At 40.4% G+C, this 24,355-nt stretch overlaps 1 protein-coding gene across 3 annotated transcripts in view; it reads left to right on the plus strand.

The window, feature by feature from the left end:
• Positions 1-24,355, plus strand: part of LOC140211593 (casein kinase I) — a 236,406-nt gene that overhangs the window by 177,058 nt on the left and 34,993 nt on the right. For all 3 annotated transcript variants that reach the window (XM_072281476.1, XM_072281477.1, XM_072281478.1), the window contains exons 7-10: positions 12,764-12,849; positions 12,951-13,035; positions 14,530-14,678; positions 20,999-21,094. In XM_072281476.1, the coding sequence (XP_072137577.1) occupies positions 12,764-12,849; positions 12,951-13,035; positions 14,530-14,678; positions 20,999-21,094 (416 nt within the window). The remainder of the gene's footprint in view (positions 1-12,763; positions 12,850-12,950; positions 13,036-14,529; positions 14,679-20,998; positions 21,095-24,355) is intronic.

Raw genomic sequence — 24,355 nt, forward strand, 5'->3', positions numbered from 1 at the left:
GGCCCTGCGTATGCAGTGCTCCTGATAAATGTCGCTGATGGATGGCAGGGAGACTCCTATGATCCTCTCAGCTGTTCTTGCAGTCCTTTGTAGGGACTTCAGATCCAATGCTCAGCTGCTCCTATACCAGATGGAGTTACAACTGGTCAGGATGCTATCAATGGTGCTTCTGTAAAACACAGTTAAGATGGATGGTGGGAGCCTTGCTTGCCTCCGTCTTCATATGAAGTGGAGGCACTGCGGTGCTTTGTTTAGGAGGTGATAATTAAGGGAACAGGTGAAGTCATCTGTGATATGAACTCCCCAGGAACTTGGTGCACTTAATTCACTCTACAGAGGAGCTGTTTATTTGCAGAGGGGGATAGTTTGTTTACACCTTCCTGAAGTCCAAAATGTCTTCCCCACGTTCTTCTCACACCAATCCACCAGCCGTTCCACCTCCTCTCTAAACTCTGTCTTGTCATTGTTCTTGATGAGGCCAATCACTGTTGTGTCATTCATCTGCAAAGTTGACGACACGGTTTGAGCTGGATCCTGTGACACTGTCATGCGTCAGCAGTGTGAACAACAGCGGGCTGAGCAAACAGTCAGTGATCAGCATAATGGGACGAGAGATGTTGCTAACTACATGGACTAACTGGGGCCTTACTGTTAAGTGCAGTATCCAGCTGCAGAGGGAGGTGTTGAGACCTAGCGAGAGCAGTTTCCCGACCAGTTTCTTGGGTATGATGGTCTTCAATGCTGAACTGAAGTCTTCAAGCAGCAGTCAAGACATATGAGACCCTATTTCCCAGGTGGGATGGGACAGAGTGGAGGGCAGAGGTCAGCGGATCAATTTGAGCAATAAGCGAACTGAAAACAGTCCATTGTAGCCGGGAGAAGGCTTTAATGTGCTCCATGACCAGCTGCTCAAAGCATTTCATAATGGTTGATATTAATGCCACGGGACAGTAATCGTTAGGCAGGTTACTCTCACCTTCTTTGGTACTGGAATGATGGTTGCCACCTTGAAAATCAAGGGGCAATGGATTGTTCCAGGGAGATGTTAAATATATCCATAGCACCACCACCAGTGGGGTGCGCAGTCTTTCAGAACCCAACCTGGTATATTGGGCCCCGCAGCTTTGCATGGGTCGACTCTGGCCAGGGTCTTCCTCACCTCAACTTCAACCACACAGAGTCTGTTCCCCTATGCAATCTCTGATGACATGGTATGTAGCAGAGACGTATACAAGCAATAATTCTCATGTATCACATTTTTAAATGAAATATACGTGGCAGAAGCAAATGAGCAGTTGAACTATGACTGATTTTTTTAAAATCTCAAAACCCCCAAGTTGCTGATATTTAACTACTTTACTGTCAGCCACATCCCAAATGCACCATTGCTTTATGTTCATACTTTCAATATTTCACATGTGATAGTACTTGTGTTTTAATTTTGTGCTCAAAGTGATGCAACAAACTTAAAAGAAAAGTCAGCCTTGTCAAAGAAACATCTTGCAGGGAGATATGTAGTTGGTGAGTCTGAGTTAAGACAGTTGTCATGGAGAAGTATATTGAATCTTTTTCGAACGTGTGCCTGGGCAGTTATGTTGTGTTACTTCCTCTTTTAACCAAAATGAAGCATTTATTTTAGTTAGCTTGTCCCTTTCTGGTGGGTTCCTGGCATCTGATTACATGTGCAAACTATTGATGTTTGATGATGGATAGTGTGCTAAGTGCTTGATAATGTGTCCCTGCATTCCAGCTGAAGTTCATAATGTACTGCTTTAAACAGCTCTGCTTTCTCTGAAGTCCTCACTTAACCTTGCCCTACGGAATGAGCTGCAGGCTTAGGCTGATTCTGTGCTACTTGAATGGATCTGTATCATTTGCTGCATCTGCCTGAACTTGAGGGAGTGAGAATACAGAAACAGTTTAGAATTGTCTGTACTAATACCTGCTAAAGCCTGGTCTCTTTCAAACCGATCGTGAAAAATTGTCAAGTATCAGGATTACATACTTTCTGGACATGGAATGAAGCAAATGAGGCTATAAACTAGGCAGCTAACTGATGTAAAGACATCCAGAGGGATAGATTTATGCTTCCTCTTTCACGCTTTTTGTAGAACCAGTAAGGTTTTAATTCCCTTGATGTAAATGAAGTGTGGATCAGGTGGGATCTTCAGTTGGTGTACCTTCTGTGATGGATTACCAACCAGTTGATGAATGTTATGAAACTAGATCAATTATTGTTCAATTTTTAAAAATTGTATTGTATAATTATCATTGTTCAGTCCCTCAGAATGAAGATGAATCACAATCGTTTAATATCACTGGCTTATGCCATGAAATTTGTTGTTTTGCGGCAGCAGTACGCTGCTGTGCATAAAAACTATAAATTACAGTAACTGTGTATAAAAAATTATATTAAATAGGTAGTGTAAAAGGAGAGCAAAAGAAAAATACTGATGTGTTCATGATTCATTGTCCATTCAGAAATCTGATGGCGGAGGGAAAAGAGGCTGTTCCTAAAGTGTGTGTGTGTCTTCAGGCTCGTTTACCACCACTTCAATGGTAGCAATGAGAAGAGGGCATGTCTAGGTAATGCGGGGGTGGGGGGTGGTCCTGAATGATGGATGCGGCTTTTTTGAGGCATTTCCTTTTGAAGGTGTCCTGGATGCCGGGAGGCTACTGTTCATGATGGGGCTGGCTTTTTCTGATCCTTTTCAGTGGCCCCTCCATACCAGATGGTGAATGCCCTCCACGGTACATCTGTAGGAACTTGTGCGTATTTTTGGTGACATACCAATTCTCTTCAAACTCCTAATGAAATATGGCCATTGTCGTGCCGTCTTTGTAATTGCATCAATATGTTGGACCCAGGATAGTTCTTCAGAGATGTTGACACCCAGAAACTTGAAGCAGCTCATCCTTTCCACTTCTGGTCTCTCCGAGAGGACTGGTGTGTGTTCCCTCGACTCACCCTTCCTGAAGTCCATCATTAGTTCCTCGGTCTTATTGACATTGGGTGCAAGGTCGTTTCTGTGACACCACTCAATCAACTGATCTATCCAGCTCCAGTATGCCTCGTTGTCACCATCTGAAAGCCTGTCAGCAAGAGTTGTATTGCTGGCAAATTTATAGATGGCGTTTAAGCTGTGCCTAGCCATACAATTGTGGGTGTATAGAGTAGTGCAGTGGGCTAAGCTCGAGTTGATTGTCAGTGAGGAGGAGATGTTATTTCCAATCTGCACAGGCTGTGGTCTCCCAGTGAGGAAGTCAAAGATCTACTTGCAGAGGGAGGTACAGTGGCCCAGGTTTTGGAGTTTGTTGATTAGAATTGCGGGTTTGATTGTGTTGAATGCCTATCTGGAGTCAATAAACAGCAGCCTGACGTGTATTACTATTGCCCAGGTGATCCAAAGCTGAATGCCAGTGAAATTGCATATACGGTAGATCTATTGTGGTGATAGGCAAATTACAGGTCCTTGCTTAGGCAGGAATTGATTATATTCATGGCCAAGCTCTCAAGGCATTTGATTACAGTAAATGTGAGTGCCACTGGGTGATGGTCATTGAGGCAGCTCACCCTGCTCTTGGGCACTGGTATGATTATTGCCCTTTTAAATCAGGTGGCAGTGAGTGATTGAAGACATCTAGTGCTGTGGATTCCATGGTGACAGACACCATTCTGGAGCAAATGGTGCATATTGGTGGGCTGGGGTGGATGTGGAGAGATGGTTTTCTGTGGTGGGGGGTATCCAGAACTAGAGGGCACAGTCTCAAAATTGAACAGAGGTAACGAGGAATTTCTTTAGCCAGAAGGTAGTGAGTCTGTGGAGTGCTCTGCCACAGACTGGGGTGGAGGCTAAGTCCGTGGGTATACTTAAGGTGGAAGTTGATATTTTCCTGATCGAACAGGACATCAAAGGATATGGTGAGAAGGCAGGTGTATGGGGTTGACTGGGATCCAGGATCAGCCATGATGGAATGGCAGAGCAGACTTGTTGGGCTGATTGGCCTAATTCTGTGTCTGTCTTATGGGGTGGGTTGTTGGTATGTTGATGCACTCCTTCGTCCATTTTATGCAGTGCTTCTGTGTGCTGTTAGCCTTCAAGTTTCTTAATATCATACCAAATACCGCTTCTCCAGTTTGAGTAGTCGTGTCCAGTGATTCCCAGAATTCAGTGGTTAAAGTGCCTTTTTTTTCAAAGAGATTTTGAATGCTGTCCTTTGTTTGCCCAATAATATGGAGTATGGAATAATGTGTGCTTCTGGAGTTTGGCATTTGTCATGTGGCCTCACTGCTGTGGGTACTGGAGTTGGAGAGGACGTTGAATTGCTTCACCTATCCTTCCAGTGAATTTAGAGGATTTTGTGGAGATGGTATAGATGTCTAATGTGCAACATGAAGTATGTGAAAGTCAGTTTACATTCCATAAAAGACTTTAAAAGAAAATGAATGGTGATTTTTGTTAAGAGACACTATTTACTTTGATCATTTAACACCTGTACTTTTTTTTCGGTATGAGCCAGGTGACAGCTGTGATTGTAACTTCTGATTTTGGTGTCTTTATATTCAGCATTGCAGCTTCTACTATCCTTTGCAGAAGGAAGTTTCAAAAGCTCATGACCCTCTGAAAGAAAAAAAATGTTTTATAAATGGGTAATCTTGGTCCACTCTTCCATTTTTCCCACAAGAGGAAACGTAGTTTCTATCTCCATCATGTTAAAATCCCTCAGGAACTTTGAAGAATCAATAAAACTGTAGGTGCTGGATATCTGGCATAAAAATAACAAAGTGCTAGGATCATTCAGGCAGGCAGCATTTATGTAAAAACAGTCTAGTTTGCGAGCCTTTCAGTTCTGACCGCCTGAATATCTCCAGCACTTTCACACCCATGCTTCAACCAGGTCCCACGACTTCAATTACAAGATGAATCAGTCCATCCTTTTTCCATAAGACAGCTACTCTTTCCTGGTATTAGTGCAGTAATGTGTTTCCAATGCATTAGCATCCTTTCTTAGATAAGGAGACCAAAACTGTAACAGTATAGTAAGCTGAGAAACAAATATCTTATTACTTCTGCAACAAACTTTCCATGAATGTTTGAAAATTTTTGCAATCCTTTCATTGACTTTCTGCCTTAGTTTTTAATATATGAAGGTCAAAGGTTGGAAATGCAAGTTTTCTCGATGTAGTTCATGGTGTAGAGTGTTGTTTAATTGGTTACTGATGCTGTAGGTTAGTGTGATGGATGGCAAAAAGAAACAAAGGGGAGTATTGGCCATGTGCAAGATAATAAGTTGCATGAATATAGGAGAATAATGAGCAGGACAGTGGGATTGATGGGAACATTCTCCCGGGAATCAGCATGGACCTGATGAACTGAATGGTTTTCATTCTGAGCTGTGGTAAGAATACAAGAAAGTACATAATTGAGATAACGGATTGAGATAAAAGATAATGGAAAAGAAGGGGAGGAAAATATACAGTTTGTGTTTGATAACAATTTAAAGTCATTAGTAGCTGTTTAATAATCATTGATTATCTTTGCATTTTGCAAAGTGTCGGTGAAGCTCTGCTTCTTGTGCCTGAAATTCTAATTGGTTAACATGGCTGAGAGCTCCTAGTGGGATTGCTCCTAGTCTCCAGAGTTCTGTTCTCACCTTCTCACTGATTCCCTTAGCCCCCCAAACTTATCCAGTTATTATTGAGCAAGATTTCACGTATACAAGAACCCAGCTCCCATTCTTGAGAATTCTCATGAGATCATTTCAAACTTATCTATAATTGCATCTTATTCTTCTTTTGGGTAACATGTTCCTTGTGATCTTAACACCAGATATGTGCTGAAATAGTCTCTGGTTCCACATGTGATAGGAGCAGTATATTTATGGAAATCTCAGTGTCACCACTTTCTTTGCTGTTATAATCCATTTCAAAACTCTTGCTTGGTTCTGCTCATTACACTCTAACATTTCCTTTTTTCCCCTTTTACATTTACTTTTTCACTCTTGGAAACTCCCTCCTCTGTCTGAACAATGATAAAAAATATAATTGGTCTTTTCTGTGAAACTGGTGTGAGAGTTACTTCTGTTTGCTAGGTTGGAATAAAATGTTCATTTTGTAGCTTGTTGTTTCTCTCGGGAAATTTTATGCCAGGCGTGGATTTTAAAAAATTTCTTTCTATATTTTAAATATTTCAGTTTCTGACTTAAGCTTGTGTGCCTGTTCCACTTCTTACTTTACACTCTAAAGATTTAAAATGCTAATAGAAAAGGTTAAGTGTTTTTTTTCTTCCTTGGTTTGCTGTCTGACAAGTCAATGTTGCTAGTTGCTCAGCCAGCTTTTTGATACTTGGTGCAAAAAATCCAGGATTGTTGGATTCCTCTAGAACTGACATCTGATCATAGTAGTTATGACATTATTGGACCAGTTACCAGGTCATTGATCTGAAGGCAAGAGTTTGAAATCCACAGTGGCAGCTGGGAAATTTAAATTCAATTAAATAAATATAAAGCTAAGCTCAGTAATGGTAATGATTAAATTACTGGATTGGTTGTAAAAACCCATCTGGTTCACTGATGTCCTTCAGGGAAGGAAATACGCCATCTGGTCGTCTTCATGTGATTGTAGACCCATTGTTCTTGATTCTTAATTACTTAGGGGTTTAAAGGCTATTGATGATGGAAAGCAAATTACTGCCCATACCAGCAATGTCCACATCCCATGAACTAATAAATTAAAGAACTGGAATGTCTTTGTCCGGATCCATGTTCAAGGTAAATTCAAGGACAATTACCTGTTGACAAATGGAAATTGTAAGCTGTAAAGCAGTGTCATCCACGAGGAAAGTAGACAGCCAACACTATAAAATGAGTGCTTACTTTGTGCAGATTGTTATAACGCAGCTGTTACTTTTTATAGCCAGGTTAATTACCCATGATGCCACAACTTAATTATAAGCAAAACTGGCAACTTTCCAATGAAGTTGAGATTTATATGAGAGACTAAAGCCAAAAAACCAAATTATATTACCATTAATGACTGTTAATTTAGATGCATGACCTTCAAAATATAAGTGTTTTCAAATTATCATTGCAATTACTCTATAAATGGGTTGTTGGAGTGTATGACTGAATGTTCATGCTTCAAAATAAATCGATTTATTGTCACAATATTTATTAAAGTGGATATTTTTTGGTAGACAGCTGGACTGTAGGATATCAATGAGAAAGGTTGTAAACTCTGGATTGTCATGAACCTGTGGGTTTAGGAATGGAATGCTTGGTCTGATGAATGTGTGGCTGAAGGAGAGTTACAGTGTGAAGGGCTCTAACATTATTGTGACTGCTTCTATGGAAGATGGAGCCCATACAAAAGGTGAAGGTTGTGATTAAATTAGAAGCGAGAGCAACACGCACACAAAATGCTGGAGGGACTCAGCAGGCCAGGCAGCATCTATGGAAAAGAGCATACAGTTGATATTTTGGGCCGAGACTCTCCAACAGGACTGGAGAAATAAAAATGAGAAGTCAGAGTAAGAAGGTGGGGAGCAGAGAAAGAAATACAAGTTAGTAGGTGATAGGTGAGACTGGGAGTGGGGGAGGGGTGAAGTAAAAAGCTGGGAAGTCAATTGGTGAAAGAGATAAAGGGTTGGAGAAGGCTGAATCTGATAGGAGAGGACAGAAGGCCATAGAATAAAAGGAAGGGGAGGAGCACCGGAGAGAGGTGATGGGCAGGTAAGGAGATGGGAGGGAAATGGGAAGTGGGAGGCATTACTGGAAATTCGAGAAATCAACATTCATAACATCAGGTTGGAAGCTACCCAGATGGAATATAAGGTGCTCCTCCTCCATCCTGAGTGTGGCCCCATGGCGGCAGTGGAGGAGGCCATAGACTAACATTTCAGAATGGGAAGTGGAATTAAAATACGTGGCCATTGAAAGATCCTGCTTTTTCTAGTGGATGGAGCGTAGGTGTTCAGCGAAGCTGTCTATCATTCTATGTCGGGTCTCACTGATATACAGGAGGCCACGCTGGCAACACTGGATACAGTGGATGACCCTGGCAGACTCACAGGTGAAGTGTTGCCTCACCTGGAAAGGCTGTTTGGGGCCCTGAATGGTAGTGATGGAGGAAGTGCGGATGTCGCAGTTGTTCCGCTTGTAAGGATGAGTGCCATGAGGGAGATCAGTGGGAAGGGACAAAAGGACAAGGGAGTTGCATAGGGAACAAACCCTGCGGAAAGTAGAAAGTAGGGGGTAGAAATTTGTCAGGGTGTATGAATGTTCATGCTTAAAAATAAATTTACATACTATCACAATATTTATTAAAATGAAACTTTGGATACACAACACAACTAGAGGATATCAATAGGAAAGCCTATAAACGCTGAATTGCCATGAACTAATTATGATACTGAGACTCAAACAATAGGAATTCTGCAGATGCTGGAAATTCAAGCAACACACATAAAAGTTGCTGGTGAATGCAGCAGGCCAGGCAGCATGGCCTGCTGCGTTCACCAGCAACTTTTATGTATGATACTGAGACTTTCAACTTCCAAAATATGAACTGGGATTACCTGAGATGGTGGAGTTTTTGAGATATGTCCAGAACATCTTTTTGACACTGCATATAGCTGGACGGATTGGGAAAGAACATTACTGGACCTTTTCTTGTGAATATAGCTAATTAGAATTAGATTTAATATCACCAGCATATGTCATGAAATTTGTTAACTTTGCAGCAGTACAATGCAATACAAGATAAATATAGAAAATAAAACTATTACAGTGGGTGTATATATGTATATTAAATAGTTGAGTTAAAATATGTAGTGCAAAAACAGAAATAATTTTCTTTTAAATAAGAGGTAGTATTCATGTGTTCAATGTCCATTTAGGAATCAAATGGCAGAGGGCAAGAAGCTGATCCTGAATCACTGAGTGTGTGTCTTCAGGCTTCTGTACCTCCTTCCTGATGGTAACAAGGAGAAGGGGGCATGTCCCTGGTGGTGGCGGTCCTCAATGATGGATGCCGCCTTCCTGAGGCACCTCTCCTTGAAGATGTCTTTGATACTGTGGAGGCTAGTACCCAAGATGGAGCTGACTAATCTTACAGCTCTCTGCAGTAGCTCCCCCCATTCCTGCTGGTGATGCAGCCAGTCAGAATACTGTCTGTGGTATACCTGTAGAAGTTTTTGAGTGTTTTAAGCAACAAACCAGATCTGCTCAAACTCCTAATGAAATATAGCCGCTGTCTTGCCGCCTTTATAGCTGTATGGATATGTTGCAACCAGGTTTGGTCCTCAGAGATATTAACACCCAGGAACCTGAAACTGCTCACTCTCTCTACTTCTGATCCCTCTATGAGGATTGGTTTGTGCTCCCTCATTCTTCCCTTTCTGAAGTCCCCAATCAGCTCCTGAGTCTTGCTGATATCGAGTACAAGGTTATTTTGCTACGACACCATTCCACCATCTGGTATATTTCGCTCCTGTACACCCTCTCATCGCCACCTGAGATTCTGCCAACAATGGTTGTATCGTCAGCAAATTTATAGATGACATTTGAGCTATACCTAGCCACACAGTCATAGGTGCGGAAAGAGTAGAGTAGTGGGCTGTGGTGCACCAGCGTTGATTGTCAGTGAGGTGGAGGTGTTATTTCCAATCTACACAGGTTGTGGCCTTCTAATTAGGAAGTCAAGTGGAAAGAATGTCAGTGGAGAAGCATTTTAGAGATGGTCACCATAATTCTATGCATTTCCAAGTGGTTATGGCGAAAGATGAGTATAAATCAGGTGTAAAGGGGGAAAGCTTATACAAGACAGGACCTGACAAAGTGAGAATGATCTGAACGACCAGCAATAGTGGGAATTCAGGGTCGTTGTGTTCCTGTAAAAGTGAAAGCCAAAGGTAGCAGGTCCAAGGGTGGTAAAGGATATTGAGGGATGGGTAAGCTGAATAAAGGACTATAGATAGGGGAACATTAGTCCTGACGAAGGGTCTCGGCCTGAAACGTCGACTGCACCTCATCCTACAGATGCTGCCTGGCCTGCTGCGTTCACCAGCAACTTTGATGTGTGTTGCTTGAATTTCCAGCATCTGCAGAATTCCTGTTGTTTGCTATAGATAGGGGAGCCTGTTAAGAGTATAACACATGTAAGGTGAAGCCAAAAAGGAAATTAGGAAGCATGCAATATCACTGGTAGACTCGGGTGAAGGCAAATCCAGTGGTGTTTTATAACTATACTAAGGACAAGGGAAGAACCAGGGAAAAGGTTAGTACCTGTTAAGTCTTCTCTTCTCTGGTTATCCATTGAAATCCGACGACTATGTCCACTCTTGTTAAGTACAACAAGGGTAATCTGTGCATGGAACAACAAGGGATCGGAGATGTCTTAAATGATTTCTTTTCCATTAGTATTCACAATGAAAACTGAGTTAGTAGCTGGGAAGAGGAAATTCTGGTGCAAGTCTACAATGGTAGAAAGGAGGTACTTGATGCCTTAGTGGGCTTAAAAGGTGGATGAAAGGAGATGTTTCCCCTGGCTGAGGATCTAACAAACAGGAGCCACAGTTTGCAAATAAGGGAAAAGCTATTGAGGACTTGAAATATGGAGTAATTTTTTGACTTGGAAGATGATGAACTGTTGATAGGAAATCTGATAATTGAAAACAGAAAATGCCAGGAAATAATCAGGAGTTTATTTTTCAAATGAGAAAAGAAATAGGATCAGCGTTTTGTGTTAATGACCTTTCATCATCAATTGAAATGAATCTAAATGCGGAGCAGGTAGGAGAGAACAAAGGGAGAGGTCAGAGGTAAAGTAGTCACTGGTAGGGATTCAAAAGTGTGACAACTGAAAAAGTCTGTGTGGAGAACGAGTAAATAGCAGTTAAATGGAATCTGAAATACTGGAAGACTGAGGAGCAGTGAATGTGATGTAGAAGACTGGAATGGTGTATTATCTGAAACCCATTTCATTACTGAGGCTGTAATACATGAAGAAAGGTTCTCTTCTAACAGCTTGTGTTGAGTTTTGTTGCAACATTTTAGGGTCTCAAAGACACCAGTATTAAAATGGGTATTGGATGGAAAATAAATGTAAAATAGCACTTGGAGGTTCAGAATGTTTTTTGAGCTGCAAACCATTCAACCAGCTTGCATTTGGTTCATCAAATGTGGAAGTGTCAGCTTTTTGAATAAGTAATGCAGGATGCTAAATTAGAAGCTGAAGCATCCAAAAATAGTGTTGGTGGTCCTGGGTGGTAGAAATTAAAGTGGATGAGTCTTATGATTGGTTGCATGGGAAATTGTGATGAGAAGGGGATAATGGTGGAGATGGGAGAATAGATCGACGTGTCCTGGATGGAAAAATCCTTTTGGAGTGGTGAAAGTTGAAGGGAAAGAGGAGAGTAGTGACTTCACTTTGGAGATATCCAAAGTTGCAGCACGTAATCTGAATGAGAAAGGTTACGATGAAGGAAACTTATCCTTGTTCCTGTTGGAAGCTGAAAAGGGATGGAAGAATGAGAAATGGAAGAAACACATTTGAAGTCTGTCATTGGTGAAAATGGGTTAGCCATAGCTAGAAACTGAAAATTGGTAGGATTTTTGAAGTGCTAGGTTTATTGATGTGAATAAACAATTCAAAGAGAAAGTAGTAGATTCAGGGTAGGAAGATATGAGTTTCTCGGGACAAGTCAAGATGGATCTCCTGGACAATTGAACATGTGAATGTGAAAAGAAATGTGGTTGGGTTTGGAGAAATGGGATGAGCCAAAAGCAAATTTGAGGGTGAGGACTATTTCCACCAGATAGAGGAGGGTGGTAGTGGATGGAAACTGGTAAGCCTGTTGTCTAGAAAGAAGTCTTGATGGGGACAGAAGTGTATAAAGACTGGACGTCAACAGTGAAAATTAGTATTTTAAAATATGTTAGTCTTCTTCATGGCCTGAGTTGAGCAATTACATTTTTCCCCCTCAAAACTACTATTTTGGTGATGTGTAAAGTCACGGGAAACTTGTGCAAAATGACGATCTGTACTCATTGTTTTTGCAAGATGAAAATCTCTGGCAAACATCGAATCTTTGAAGCAATCAGGTAAAACAGACCTCAGGAATGATAGAAAAGTATTTTGTGGGCCATACCTTTGCCAGCTGAACACTAGAATAGCTTGGTATAAAAGTTGGAATTAATTATTAAAGGCTACAAAATGTATGTAAGTATATTGGATTTCAAACTGATTGACTAGGTTGAAGAAAAATTTTTAAAAAGTGGCATCACCAACATCTGCTTGAAAATGGGAAGTAAAATTTGGCAAGGTGCAAACCTGACAACTGGCCAAACAAGCCCTGTTCATGTCCAGTGAGATGACATAAAATTACCCTCTTTTTCATGGAGAAGCTCTGGTTCTCCTGGCATGGAGTAAACACCTGAATGTTGGAATTGAAAGGGAAGGCACATTTTAGAAGTCTATCAGCTTTATCCACAAGGGTCTGAGTTCAATGATCCCAACCCTTTTTAAGTGATGGGATTAAATTTCTGCATCAGAATGTAATGAATCTGAGTGGTAGATTAATTTCAAAATAATACTTTATTCTACCAGTATAGTGAAATCTGTTCTACATTTTAGTTTTATTCTTAGGGCTTCACTGAACTTTCATTAAAAGCCAACTGTTTTATATTTTGTATCTGAAACAAGGATATTATAGCAAATTTAAAACAAAAATAATTTTTTAAATAGTTTTAAATTAATTTCCAGAACAAAGCAGAAGAGACGACTTAGAAGCATTAGGTCACATGTTCATGTATTTCCTTCGTGGCAGTCTTCCTTGGCAAGGCCTTAAGGCAAGTTTTTCCTCCCCCTTCTCTTTTTATACTAAAAATTGCTAACTGCAGCTAAAAATTGCCTTGTAAACACAGTTGGTGAATTTACTGTCTCTTTTCAGGCGGACACATTAAAAGAAAGATATCAGAAGATTGGGGACACCAAGCGGGCGACACCTGTCGAAGTGTTATGTGAAAATTTTCCAGGTAATTAGAGAGCTTTGAAGTCTCCAAACATCTTGCTCCCATTTCAGACCCTTAAGTTGATTGATTTACTTCTGCAACATTTTTTTTTCACTGCAATGTGCAGTAGTTTGCAAGTTGTTTAATCAAATGCTGCTGATATGATGGGATGCCATTCCTGTTCTTTAAGAGATGGGAAGATGAATACATAATATTTTAATCATACTATTCGTATGGAGCAAATATTAGTGTGTTTTAGGCTTGATTTTTTTTTTCAGATGTTGCGATGAATTTTAGTTCTGCTGTTTTTCTGGTGATCCTTTAATCTTGGGTATGTGGATCTGACGATGCTGATAGCATCTGAAAGCAATGTGCAATGGTGTTTCTTCTATAGGTTTAAGCACTGTTCAAATTTTCAGTCAATCAAGTATCACCACCACAGCAAGATGGGTTCCACCAAAAAATAACTAAAGACAAGCTGTCAGGGTTGCAAAGTTGAAGCACCAGAAGACTGTAATGCTCTGGGTCAAACTTACTGCCCATTGCACCACTGACATTAGGGTAGCCGTGAAGGTCCTCCATCTCTGTCTGTCCTTGACCATCTTTATTGTGTCTCAGGTGTGGTTCAGGGTCCTGAGTCGAACACAGATATAGATGGATTCTAAAAATGTTGTTTGTGTAACAAATTTTTTTTGGATCTGTTAGGGTTGTTAGCTCTGAGCTGAACCCCCAAACCTAGAACCCGATGGACCACTCTAAATCTGGCCTCTACCCTCTGACCATAGGTGAACCTACCAAGAGTTAAAGCATAAGGCCCTGACTCCAGCCAACATTGCTCTGTGGACCCTTGAGGCATCAAACCTCCAATCCCCATGGCAAGGTTGTGGTCCTCTTGGAGGTCTGGTTCAAACACGCACAGAAAAAGAAAGAAACAATTAGTTCAGAATTTGAGTTTCATATTATTTGCTCTCTCATGGATTTGTGTACACAGACTCAACATTAATGTTGACTCAGTTTAATGTAGATTTTTAATTCAGCTTTAAAGTAGTGACTGTTTGCAGAGGGCTTGAAATTAGTACTCATTTTTTTTTGTGTTGGTTCACTGCCAACAGATTTTGTTTCACTTGTACTGTAACAATCTCTGTACTGGCTAGTTGTTTTCATAGGTGCTATTTCCCCTTATATCTGCACTGGCCTTAAAATAATTTATAATTTTCTATACAATTCTGTTATTTCATGGTAAGTGCTATTGAAACATTTTCTTAACATCTACATAGCCACTTGTGAATTTAATTTTAAAATAATTTCTGTGGCAATATTTTGGTGCAAATAATATAATGTTTGACCAGTGAAGGACTAACCTTTAGACGAAAATTTCTTGGTGAAAATAGCAACAGAATAAATTGAATTCATTAAAACTATAGCAGTTTTTCTCCATTCACAGAATTTTCGAAGTACACTGTTTATTAATTCCAGCATTACTGTTTAAATGTTGAAATTAAAATTTTATGTTTGTAGAAGAGATGGCTACGTATTTGCGCTATGTAAGAAGGCTGGACTTCTTCGAGAAACCAGACTATGATTACCTAAGGAAGCTCTTCACGGACTTATTTGATAAGAAAGGTTACATGTTCGATTATGAATATGACTGGATCGGCAAACAACTTGTAAGATTAAAAATCACATCACTTTATCACATTTCTTTTTGTTTAATGAATATAGTTTTTATGAAATCAGAATGCTACAAGACCCTAAATATCAATGGATAGATTAAAATCAACATATAAAATTTCTTGACTTCTGTCCAAAAATACAAATGAGCTGTCTTACTAGCTGTTAGGATAAGGTGCAACTTGGGAATATTTGAAAGACATCTGGAAAAGGGGGAAAATCCTTTTTTCTGTGCCCAGTGTTGGAACAAATGATTAGCCAAGCTGTTTTGCCAGGGGCAGTAGTAGGAGTTCAGGGCTATATTGAAGATCATGGCCTCTGGTAATAATCTCAATGTGCAAAAAGGCTGATCTTGTGTGCTTAATTTGTGCTATTTGTTGAACCTGTTGACCTGCTGAAATTTTATGTAAATAGTTAATGGTGTTTATTCTACTTTCTGCTCAAAATATTAATCTGAATACAAATTTAGGAATACCCATAGTTTGCTTGTGATCGGTGTAATGTAAATGATCTTTTCTGCAATAATTTTTGCTCCTAATCCTTGTCGTGTATCACCATGTCTTGTTATGAGCAGCTCAAATTTTCATCTAAAATTTTTAATTGCTCTATTCCCTAGATGTTTTGCACTTTCTCCTTGAGATGTTATTCCTTCTCATTTTTTTTCCCCTCTACTAAATAATTCATTATGTTTGATGTCCTCGTCAACCCCAGTTCCCGGCCTTTTCCCCGTAACCTTAGATGCCATGTCCAATCAAGAACCTATCAATGTATGCCTTAAATACACCCAACTCTTTGAGAACCGTGGTACTTCCTTTTTGCTTCCACCATCTGTGAAATTCTCAATCTAAGACTTGACACCTTCCAGGTACCATAATTCCTTCTCTGCCAACTATTTCCTTCATTGTGCTCTCAGAACTTTCCTTCCAGTGATTCTTGATAAAACTACCATGGTCCTTTGAGATTTACTTTTCACCTGAAGAACAAAATAGATCTTCAATTAATTTCAAATATTCGCTAATTGTGCTATTTCAGTGAATTATTTGCCACCCACAGGGAAATAGTTTTTGTCTTTGCCAAAGCTTCAGGATAGAAAACTCAAAACTGAATAAGTCATCAAAAAATTGTAAACAAAATTGAGGTTTAGTTGCTTAAAAATGAACTCCAGCACAGTCACACACTCTTTTGTTATGTTCTACCAATTTTAAAATTTCTTCCTTGTAATCCTTCCTAACAGTGAAACTGACCCTGAAATATCCTTGATTTTTTTTCAGTGTAGAGTAAGATTAATCTTATAAATTATTTATTTTTACACTTTCAAATAGCCTCTGGAATACTTGCAACCATTAAAGAAAGACTTCCATTTACATAACGCTTTTATTTGGTCTCTGGGGAACATCTTAACGTGATTCACATATCTTGAAGTACAGTACTTATTACTTTTGAAGAATTCTGGCAGCTAATTTGCATTGAGAAGGTTTCTTTAAACATTAGTGCATTGAAAGTTCAGCTAATTGTTTAGATGGTCACTTGGATGGAGTAAAGTCATTGAAGAACTATTTGTTCCTTGTCTGGTAGTCCCTGAAGTCCCAATATTGATTGCATAGAAGGTGTCAGTTTGTCTCCTTGTTTTTCAAGTGATGCTGGTTCAGCTATTGGCAGTTGGGGAATTTATGTTAATATAAGTAAATAAATCGGGAAATAAAGCTAGTTTCAGTAATACTAACCATTCAACTGTCAGTTTTCTTAAAAACGCATTTAGTTTACTATCATCCTGTGGGGAAGGAAATTTACCATTGTTACCCAGTCTGTCCTATAATATTGCAGATCCTTTAGTCTGGTTGATTCTTAACTATCTTGTTGAGGGCAATAAGTGATGAACTATAAATTGACAGCCTTTGCTGCAATATCAACAGCTTTGGAGCAAACAAATAAAAAGGAAATTCCTCTGGATTCTTAAATGTCCATCAGAAATAGTTGGTTGCATTTACTTCAAGCCCGTTACTCCCAGTGGGGCATGGGCCACCGACAGCAGCTTATCAGAGTCCACTATCCTACGCCAATCTTTCAAGTCAAGTCAAGTCAAATTTATTTATATAGCGCATTTAAAAACAACCCACGTTGACCAAAGTGCTGTACAGATCAGAGCAGAATAGCTAAAATTACAAATACAAGAAACACAGACATAACCAACAAGCTTATAGGCGCAAAAGAAACAACACAAGGGCCTAGGCACAAGCCAAAAATCAGCCACAGCAGGAGGATTCAAACGCTAGTGAATAAAAGTAAGATTTGAGCCTGGATTTAAAAGAGTCGATGGAGGAGGCAGATCTGATAGGGAGGAGAACGCTGCTCCACGGTCTAGGGGCTACAGTAGCAAAAGCGCAATCACCCTTGAGCTTAAGTTTCGATCGCAGGACAGCCAGGAGCCCCAAGTCAGCCGACCTGAGGGAACTGGAAGTAGAATAAGAGGTTAGAAGGTCTGTGGTATAAGGGCGGGGGGCAACCCATTTAGGGCTTTATAAACAAACAGGAGAATCTTAAAATCAATTCTGAACCATACTGGCAGCCAGTGGAGGGAGGCCAGGATAGGAGCAATATGGTCCCTCTTCCGGGCACCTGTCAGGAGCCTAGCTGCGGCATTTAGGTCCAGTTGCAGGTGGGACAGGGACAACTGACTATTCCCAGTATGCAGGGAATTGGAGTAGTCCAAGCGGGGGGATATAAGGGCGTGGATGACTTCCTCGAGATCTTTGAAAGAGAGAAGCTGCTTGATTTTGGCAATAGTACGAAGCTGGAAAATACTGGCTTTTACTACTGCATTAACTTGTCAAACTTAAAGGTGGAATCAAATATCACACCAAGGGATTTAACATGAGATTTGACAAGGGTGGACAGGTTACCAAGACTGTTGGTAATCACTTTGATGGAGTCGGGGGGCCAAATAGGACAGCTTCAGACTTGCCTTCATTCAACTGTGAGAAGTTTTGTGCCATCCAACACTTTATGTCCTCAAGGCAGTTCATGAGGCTGGCTAGATTTGACTGGTCGTTTGGATTTAGGGGGGAGATAAAGCTGTGTGTCATCAGCATAACAGTGGAAAGAAATGTTGTAGTTTTTGAATGATTGGCCAAGGGGAAGCATGTATACAGAGAAAAGAATGGGACCTAGGATGGAACCTTGTGGGACCCTGCAGGAGAGACTAGCTAAGGGGAGAAGAAAATTTGCCTATGTTGACGGAGAAGCTTCTATTTTTGAGGTAGGATATAAACCAATTCAAGGCAGTGCCATCAACACCAACCCTGTAATGGAGATGGTCTATTAAAATGGTGTGATCCACAGTATTGAACGCTGCACTGAGGTCAAGAAGAATTAGAATAGCAGAGTCACCTGAGTCGGTAGAGAGGAGCAGATCATTGTACACTTTCAGCAGGGCAGAAAACCTTAAAATCTGACTGAAATCTTTCCAAGATGTTGTTTTGGTGTAAAAAGTAGGGCAGCAACTGACTGAGAATAACCTTTTCAAGAACCTTTGACAGGAGTGGAAGTTTAGAAATAGATCTGTAGTTACTAGGTAAGGTAGGGTGTAAGTTGGGTTTTTTCAGGAGGGGCTGGACCACGGCACGCTTGAAGCAGGTTGGAACAGTACCAGTGGCCAGGGAGCTGTTGATAATAGGATGCTGGGACCGGCTATGTCAAAGACATCCTTCAGGAGGGCAGTGGGGACAATGTCAAGGGGGCAGGTTGCAAGTTTTATGGTGGACACAATCTTTGCAAGGAAGGGAAGCGTGATGGGTTGGAAGCAGTCCAGTTTAGATGAACAAACCAGTGAGATAGCTAGGTCATAGGTGGGGGAGGGGGGGAATGTTCATTCTAATGTCCTCAACTTTGCTAATGAAGAATTTTTAAAATTCTTCGCACTTAGCAGGGAACACATCTAAGCTGATACTAGGGGCGGGACAAATGACAGAATTTATGGTGCTGAATAAGACCTTGGGTCCCATCTTCAAAAATCCTTCTCTCGGGGATGAGGACTTTGGAACTCCTGTTGGTGTTTCTGTAGCTCTGGGTTTTTATGGGTTGAGGTTGCTCGTCCTATGCCCAACCCTCCTCCTTTCGCAGCCAAGCTTGAGACCGTCCAACAGATGGTTGAGGTTCAGTTGAATACCACACTTAAAGAAGTAAATGTTGACTATGTGTTAATATGCTGCAAGGTTGAACCCTTCTATTTATTTCTATTTCCTTCAGTCTTGTAAGGAAGGAATGCCTTTAAGCAGTGTCTTCTACAATATCTAAATACCACTTCACAGCCAACTGTATGCTTTTAAATTAGAGCTACCGTCGCATGGCACAGAAGCTTGATAGTCATTTTGTACCATGCAGGATGTCAGCACACTGCGATTACTTCCTGGCTGCCTTTAACTAGGTCCAGTGTTGTTTCTTCACAGCCTGAGAGAGCAGGCTCAGTTTAATATTGGCCTCAGTTTAAGTTCACAAGAATTATCCTGGGGATGAAAGGGTTAATGTATGAGGAGCCCTTGCTCTGGGCTTGTACTTGCTGGAGTTTAGAAGAAAGTGGGGCGGGGGAGGGGGTGGGAGGATCTCATTGAAACCTTTCAAATTTTGAAAGGCCAAGGTAGAATGGATGTGGAGAGGATGTTTCTTATATTTGGGGAATCAAGGACCAGAGGGCAGAGCTTCAGAATAGAAGGACATCCCTTTAGAACAGAGATGATGAGGAATTTCTTTAGCCAAAGGGTGGTGAATCTGTGGAAATCATTGCCACATATGGCTGTGGAAGTCAAGTCATTGGCAATGTTTAGACCATAGACACAGGAGCAGAATGAAGCTATTTGGCCCAATGAATCTGCTCTACCATTCCATCATGACTAATTTATTATCCCTGTCACTGCCCCCCCCATCCTCTTTCCTTCTCCCTGTAACCTTTGATTCCCTGACTAATCAAGAATCGATCAACCTTAATTTTAAATATGCTCACCGACTTGGCCTCCTCAGCCATCTGTGGCAATGCATTCCACAGATTCACAACTTTCTGGCTAAATAAATTCCTCCTCATTTCTGTTCTAAACGGGCGCTCCTCTATTCTGAGACTGTACCCTCTTTTTTGAACTCACCTACTATAGGAAAATCCTGTCCACATTCACTTTATCTAGACCTTTCAATATCTGATAGCTTACAATGAGATCCCCCATCCCCCATTCTTCTAATCTCGATCAAATACAGGCACAGAAGCATCATAAGCTCCTTGTATGTTAACTCTTCCATTCCTGAAATCATTCATGTGAGCTTCCTCTGGGCTTTGTCCAATGCCAGCACATCTTTTAGATAAAGGGCTCAAAACTTCTCATAATACTCCAAGTGAAGTCTGATCAATGCCTTATAAAGCCTCAGCATTGCAACCTTGTTCTAGTATTATAGTCCTCTTGAAATGAATGCGAACATTGCATGTGTCTTCCTTACCATCAACTCAACCTACAAGATAACCTTTAGGGAATCCTGCATTCTGATTTTTGAATTTTCTCCCTGTTAGAAAGTAGTCCGTTCTTTTATTCCTTTTCCCAAAGTGCATGACTATACACTTCCCAATACTATGTTCCCTTTGCTGCTTCCTTGTTGTTTTTCCAAATCTGTGCATGTCCTTCTGCAGACTCATTGCTTCCTCAACACTACCTGCCCCTCCATCTATCTTTCTGTTGTCCACAAACTTGGACACAAAGACATCAGTTCAGTTACTAGATCATTGACTTATAGCGTGAAAAGAAGCGGTCCCAGCACCAATCCCTGCAGAGCATAATCAGTTGCTGGCAGCCAACAGCAAAGGCTCCCTTTTAAAGTGGAGATGGCAGGAGAATGGGGCTGAAAGAGATGATAAATTGGCTCTGATGGAATGGTGGAGCAGACCCTATAAGGGCTGAATGGTCTAATTCTTCTCCAATGTCTTATGGTGTTGTATGTTAGCCTGCAGAAGGCACGTGTGACATTGAACTATTTTGATATTGTACTGTGGAGTGGAGCACCTTCAGGCTCCGATGAAAGAACTGTTCTGCAGGAAAGAAAGGTACATTGTTTATTCTTCATGCTCTAATTTGCCTCCAAAATTATTAATTAATTACTGATGTAGGGGACTTGGCACATTTCACTGTTTTAATGCTGTTGTTATTGGGTGAAGTTGATTTCTGTTTATGAGCAAATAGCTGTATAGTGTATTGCTAGTGGAAGAACAGTGCTTAATTAAATATTTCAATACAGTTCAGCTACTTTTATTTCAGAACATAATGTCATTTCTTCTTAATTACAGCCCACTCCAGTTGGCTCAATTCATACAGATAATGCTCTCACAACAGTGAACAGAGATAGTCATCAACACAGGGATAGGACACAAGCCAAAAATCAGGTGGGTTTACCATGCCATTCTGATGTGGGTTACTATATTTCTAGGTGTAATAGAATTTATTTAAACTGCTTCCAGAAAATAAAGTTATGTTTTTGTTGGTTTGGCATAAGCTTTAGTTTTACTTTATTGTAATTCTCTGGAGTTACCAATACCAAAAACACAAGTAAGTTGGATGAATATGTAATGGTTAGGGAAGTATCTTCCTGCTATTGGCCTTAGTAACAAAATCATGGTAGTGTTTACATTGACTGCTCAAGATTTGAATGTTAGGAGCTTATAGGTTTGAATAGGTACACTTAGTGTCGGAAACATGTTTACATGAAATTCTTATTCTTCACAAACGTCCATGAAAACAGAGGAGTGTCCCAAAGAATGAATTGCAGTTAAATGTTAGAATCCCAAACCCTCTACCCAGCACCCCCCATGCAGAAGCAGCAGCAAGGCAACGACCCCCTCCCTCACCAGCAAAAGAGCATCAGCACCCTCCACCGAGCACGTAAGCGAGTGCAGCAAAGCATCAATAAAGACACAGGCTTGCAGTACCCTAAGGACTACTCGTTCACCTGGTATTTGACATACCACAGGCTCTCTCTCTGTCCCTAATAAGCGTAAAGGAGGTATCCCCGTTTCACAGCAAGAGGGGAGATATAACAAATAACTCACTGATTTATGGTGTTTTAAAGTCTGTTACATCGCTTTTTCTGAGCCCTTTGCCCAAAGAACTCGGATCTCTGGGCACGTAGCCAGCAGCCAGCCGCTGCTTCCGATCGCCTGTGTTCTCCCGTGGCGCATCAGGCAGTGGCACCGACCTTGAATCAGTCCGTCTCCAGAGCCATGAAAAACCGGAATTCTGAAGATGTGCTAGCCTTCCAGGCCACGTCCTTGGGATATTGAAAAGCAGCCGGTCATGAGGCCCTGAGAGCGGGTCCCATTCCCGCAACGAACTGAAGTCAGAGTGTAACTACAGGTCAGTGTCTTCAAAAGAACTTTGAAAGGAAAAAAAAAGATATCAAAGATGGAGATGGAGCTGTTTCCGAAGATGCAAGCAAAGAAATCGCCGTTTAGTGCCGTCATGATTAAGCTCCACCCTCCATTTATGTCAGAAAAGCAGCGAACTGTTTGAAACCAAAAAGAAAAATTTGTTAAATTGAACTCTCTCTCAATACACATGTCACATGATCCGAAACTTGTGCAGATAAATTATATTCCAGCAGGAGTCCTGCATAATCACAAAGCACACGAAGGAAAATCAGAAGTAAATTTGGGAATAGAAACCGGTCTGGAATTAATGTCAGGGCTGTCATAAGGGAGAAAGGCTCAGCACTGGGGTCAGGTTATTAAACTTGGGTGTGGAAATTGAGAAGAGCCATAGAATGAAGATTGAAGACATTGCAGATTAGGGCGAGGAGGATGAGACAAGTTGTGGACCAGGACCTTTCAGAATGAGAGGGGTTTGACACCTGTTGATTGATATGCTGGGACTGCTCAATGACAGGTGCTGCGTGAATCTCCTGATAGAATTTCCCTGGCAAAGAAGCTTTTTCCATTTATTGGTGGCACTGGGTGGGTTTCTGACATGGGAGAACTTCACAAATAGAAGGACAATTTGCTGCCAGAAATGTAGAACTGAAATTACAGCATGGCATGATTTAACGTGGAAACCATTGTGATGAAATTCTGCTCCTGAAGTAAATGATTTTCATATGTATATAGTTGAAAATCAAAATGCTACCTAATTGAATCTCTTACCAATTATGTAGAAGAAAGCCCTTCTGCAATTGGAAAATCAGGAAATGTCTTAGTGAAGTCATTCACAGGGTGTATTTGTAGGATTGTACAGCATTCAATTCAAGGCAGATGAACAATTCTAAGCTGTATTTTCAGCGGTGTTGCCTATCCAGCTGACAGACTGATGGTTCATTGCAACAAATGTAAAGAATCCACCAGTATGATATACAAAGATTTGTCCATCTGCATTATTTCCAAGTGCTGTTTGAATCACTTCATGTACATTGAGAATACAACTCAGACTCCTGAGACAGGTCAGGTCAATATAGGTAAACCAGCACATGGTATTTAATTTGTGTTTTTTTTCTCTATCCCAAATGTGACTTGTTAATAAGTTGGCTACGCTGTAAAATATTGTTCATTTGTCCTTGTATTCAGCGAAGCCAAAAATCCATCACCGCAACCTGATTGAAATTTTCATTTTTTTCCAAGTGATTTTGCAGTTGTAACAAATTTGCTGTTTTACATTTCAGTGAACAAATATCTTAATTTTTTAAGGCAAATAAAAAAAGCTTGATAGTTACTTTCCTGAGTCACCCACTCATTTATTTTTTCACAGACTCATTGCATGAGTTTTAGTTTTTTTAGAATTAATTGCTTTTGGAGTATCTGCAAATGGAGGAAATTAACTGCTAGCTTGTAAGGCTCTAAGCAAGGTTATAAAGCTCATAATTGGGAAAACGTTTTCCCTGTCGTTTGGAGCTATATGGGGGAAAACTTGAAATGTGACACCAAAATAAGGACCAAGAATAATTGCAGTAACAGAACTGAATATCTAACTTTTCAAGATTTTCACTTTAGTTCCTATGTTTGTTCAAATTAAAGAACAGGGCATTGTCATAAAATGTCTGCAAGTTCTTTCAACAATAAATTACTTCCAGCAATGAAATAGCTCTGCTTGTACAAGCAGATACTGTCATTACTCGAAACAACTACTATCCAGTAAGCAGTGCCAGTTGCAATATAGAATGAAAATGCCAGCTCATTTATTTATAAGTGTACATCACTTATGCTGTCCCAAAAAATGCTTGAAAGATCAATTAGAAATTGGTTACAATCCTGTAATAGAGACTTCAGTTATCTTTCAGTTTAGTGTAAAGATGTCATTCATTTATTTTGCATGAAAATAATGAACACTATTTGTTGGACTTGCCAAAGCCATCGTGGCTACTTCTAATAAATGTCATTACTAGTATTTTCCTAATCTTTATAGCATAGTTCTGTAGTAAGCAAAGCAGCAATCATGGAACCTTGGCTATAACTTTTATGATTACCTATCAAGTTTTAGAATGAATGTGACCATAAGACAAAGGAGCAGAAGTCAGCCATTCAGCCCATCGAGTCTGCTCCGCTATTTTATCATGAGCTGATCCATTCTCCCATTTAGTCCCACTCCCCCGCCTTCTCACCATAACCTGGTTTGAATTAATGTCACATTTCCTTTAAAAGTATAAACCTGAGCACAATAATAAA

Source organism: Mobula birostris, chromosome 17 (genome assembly GCF_030028105.1).
Source record: "Mobula birostris isolate sMobBir1 chromosome 17, sMobBir1.hap1, whole genome shotgun sequence".
In the NCBI taxonomy this organism is placed as follows: domain Eukaryota; kingdom Metazoa; phylum Chordata; class Chondrichthyes; order Myliobatiformes; family Myliobatidae; genus Mobula; species Mobula birostris.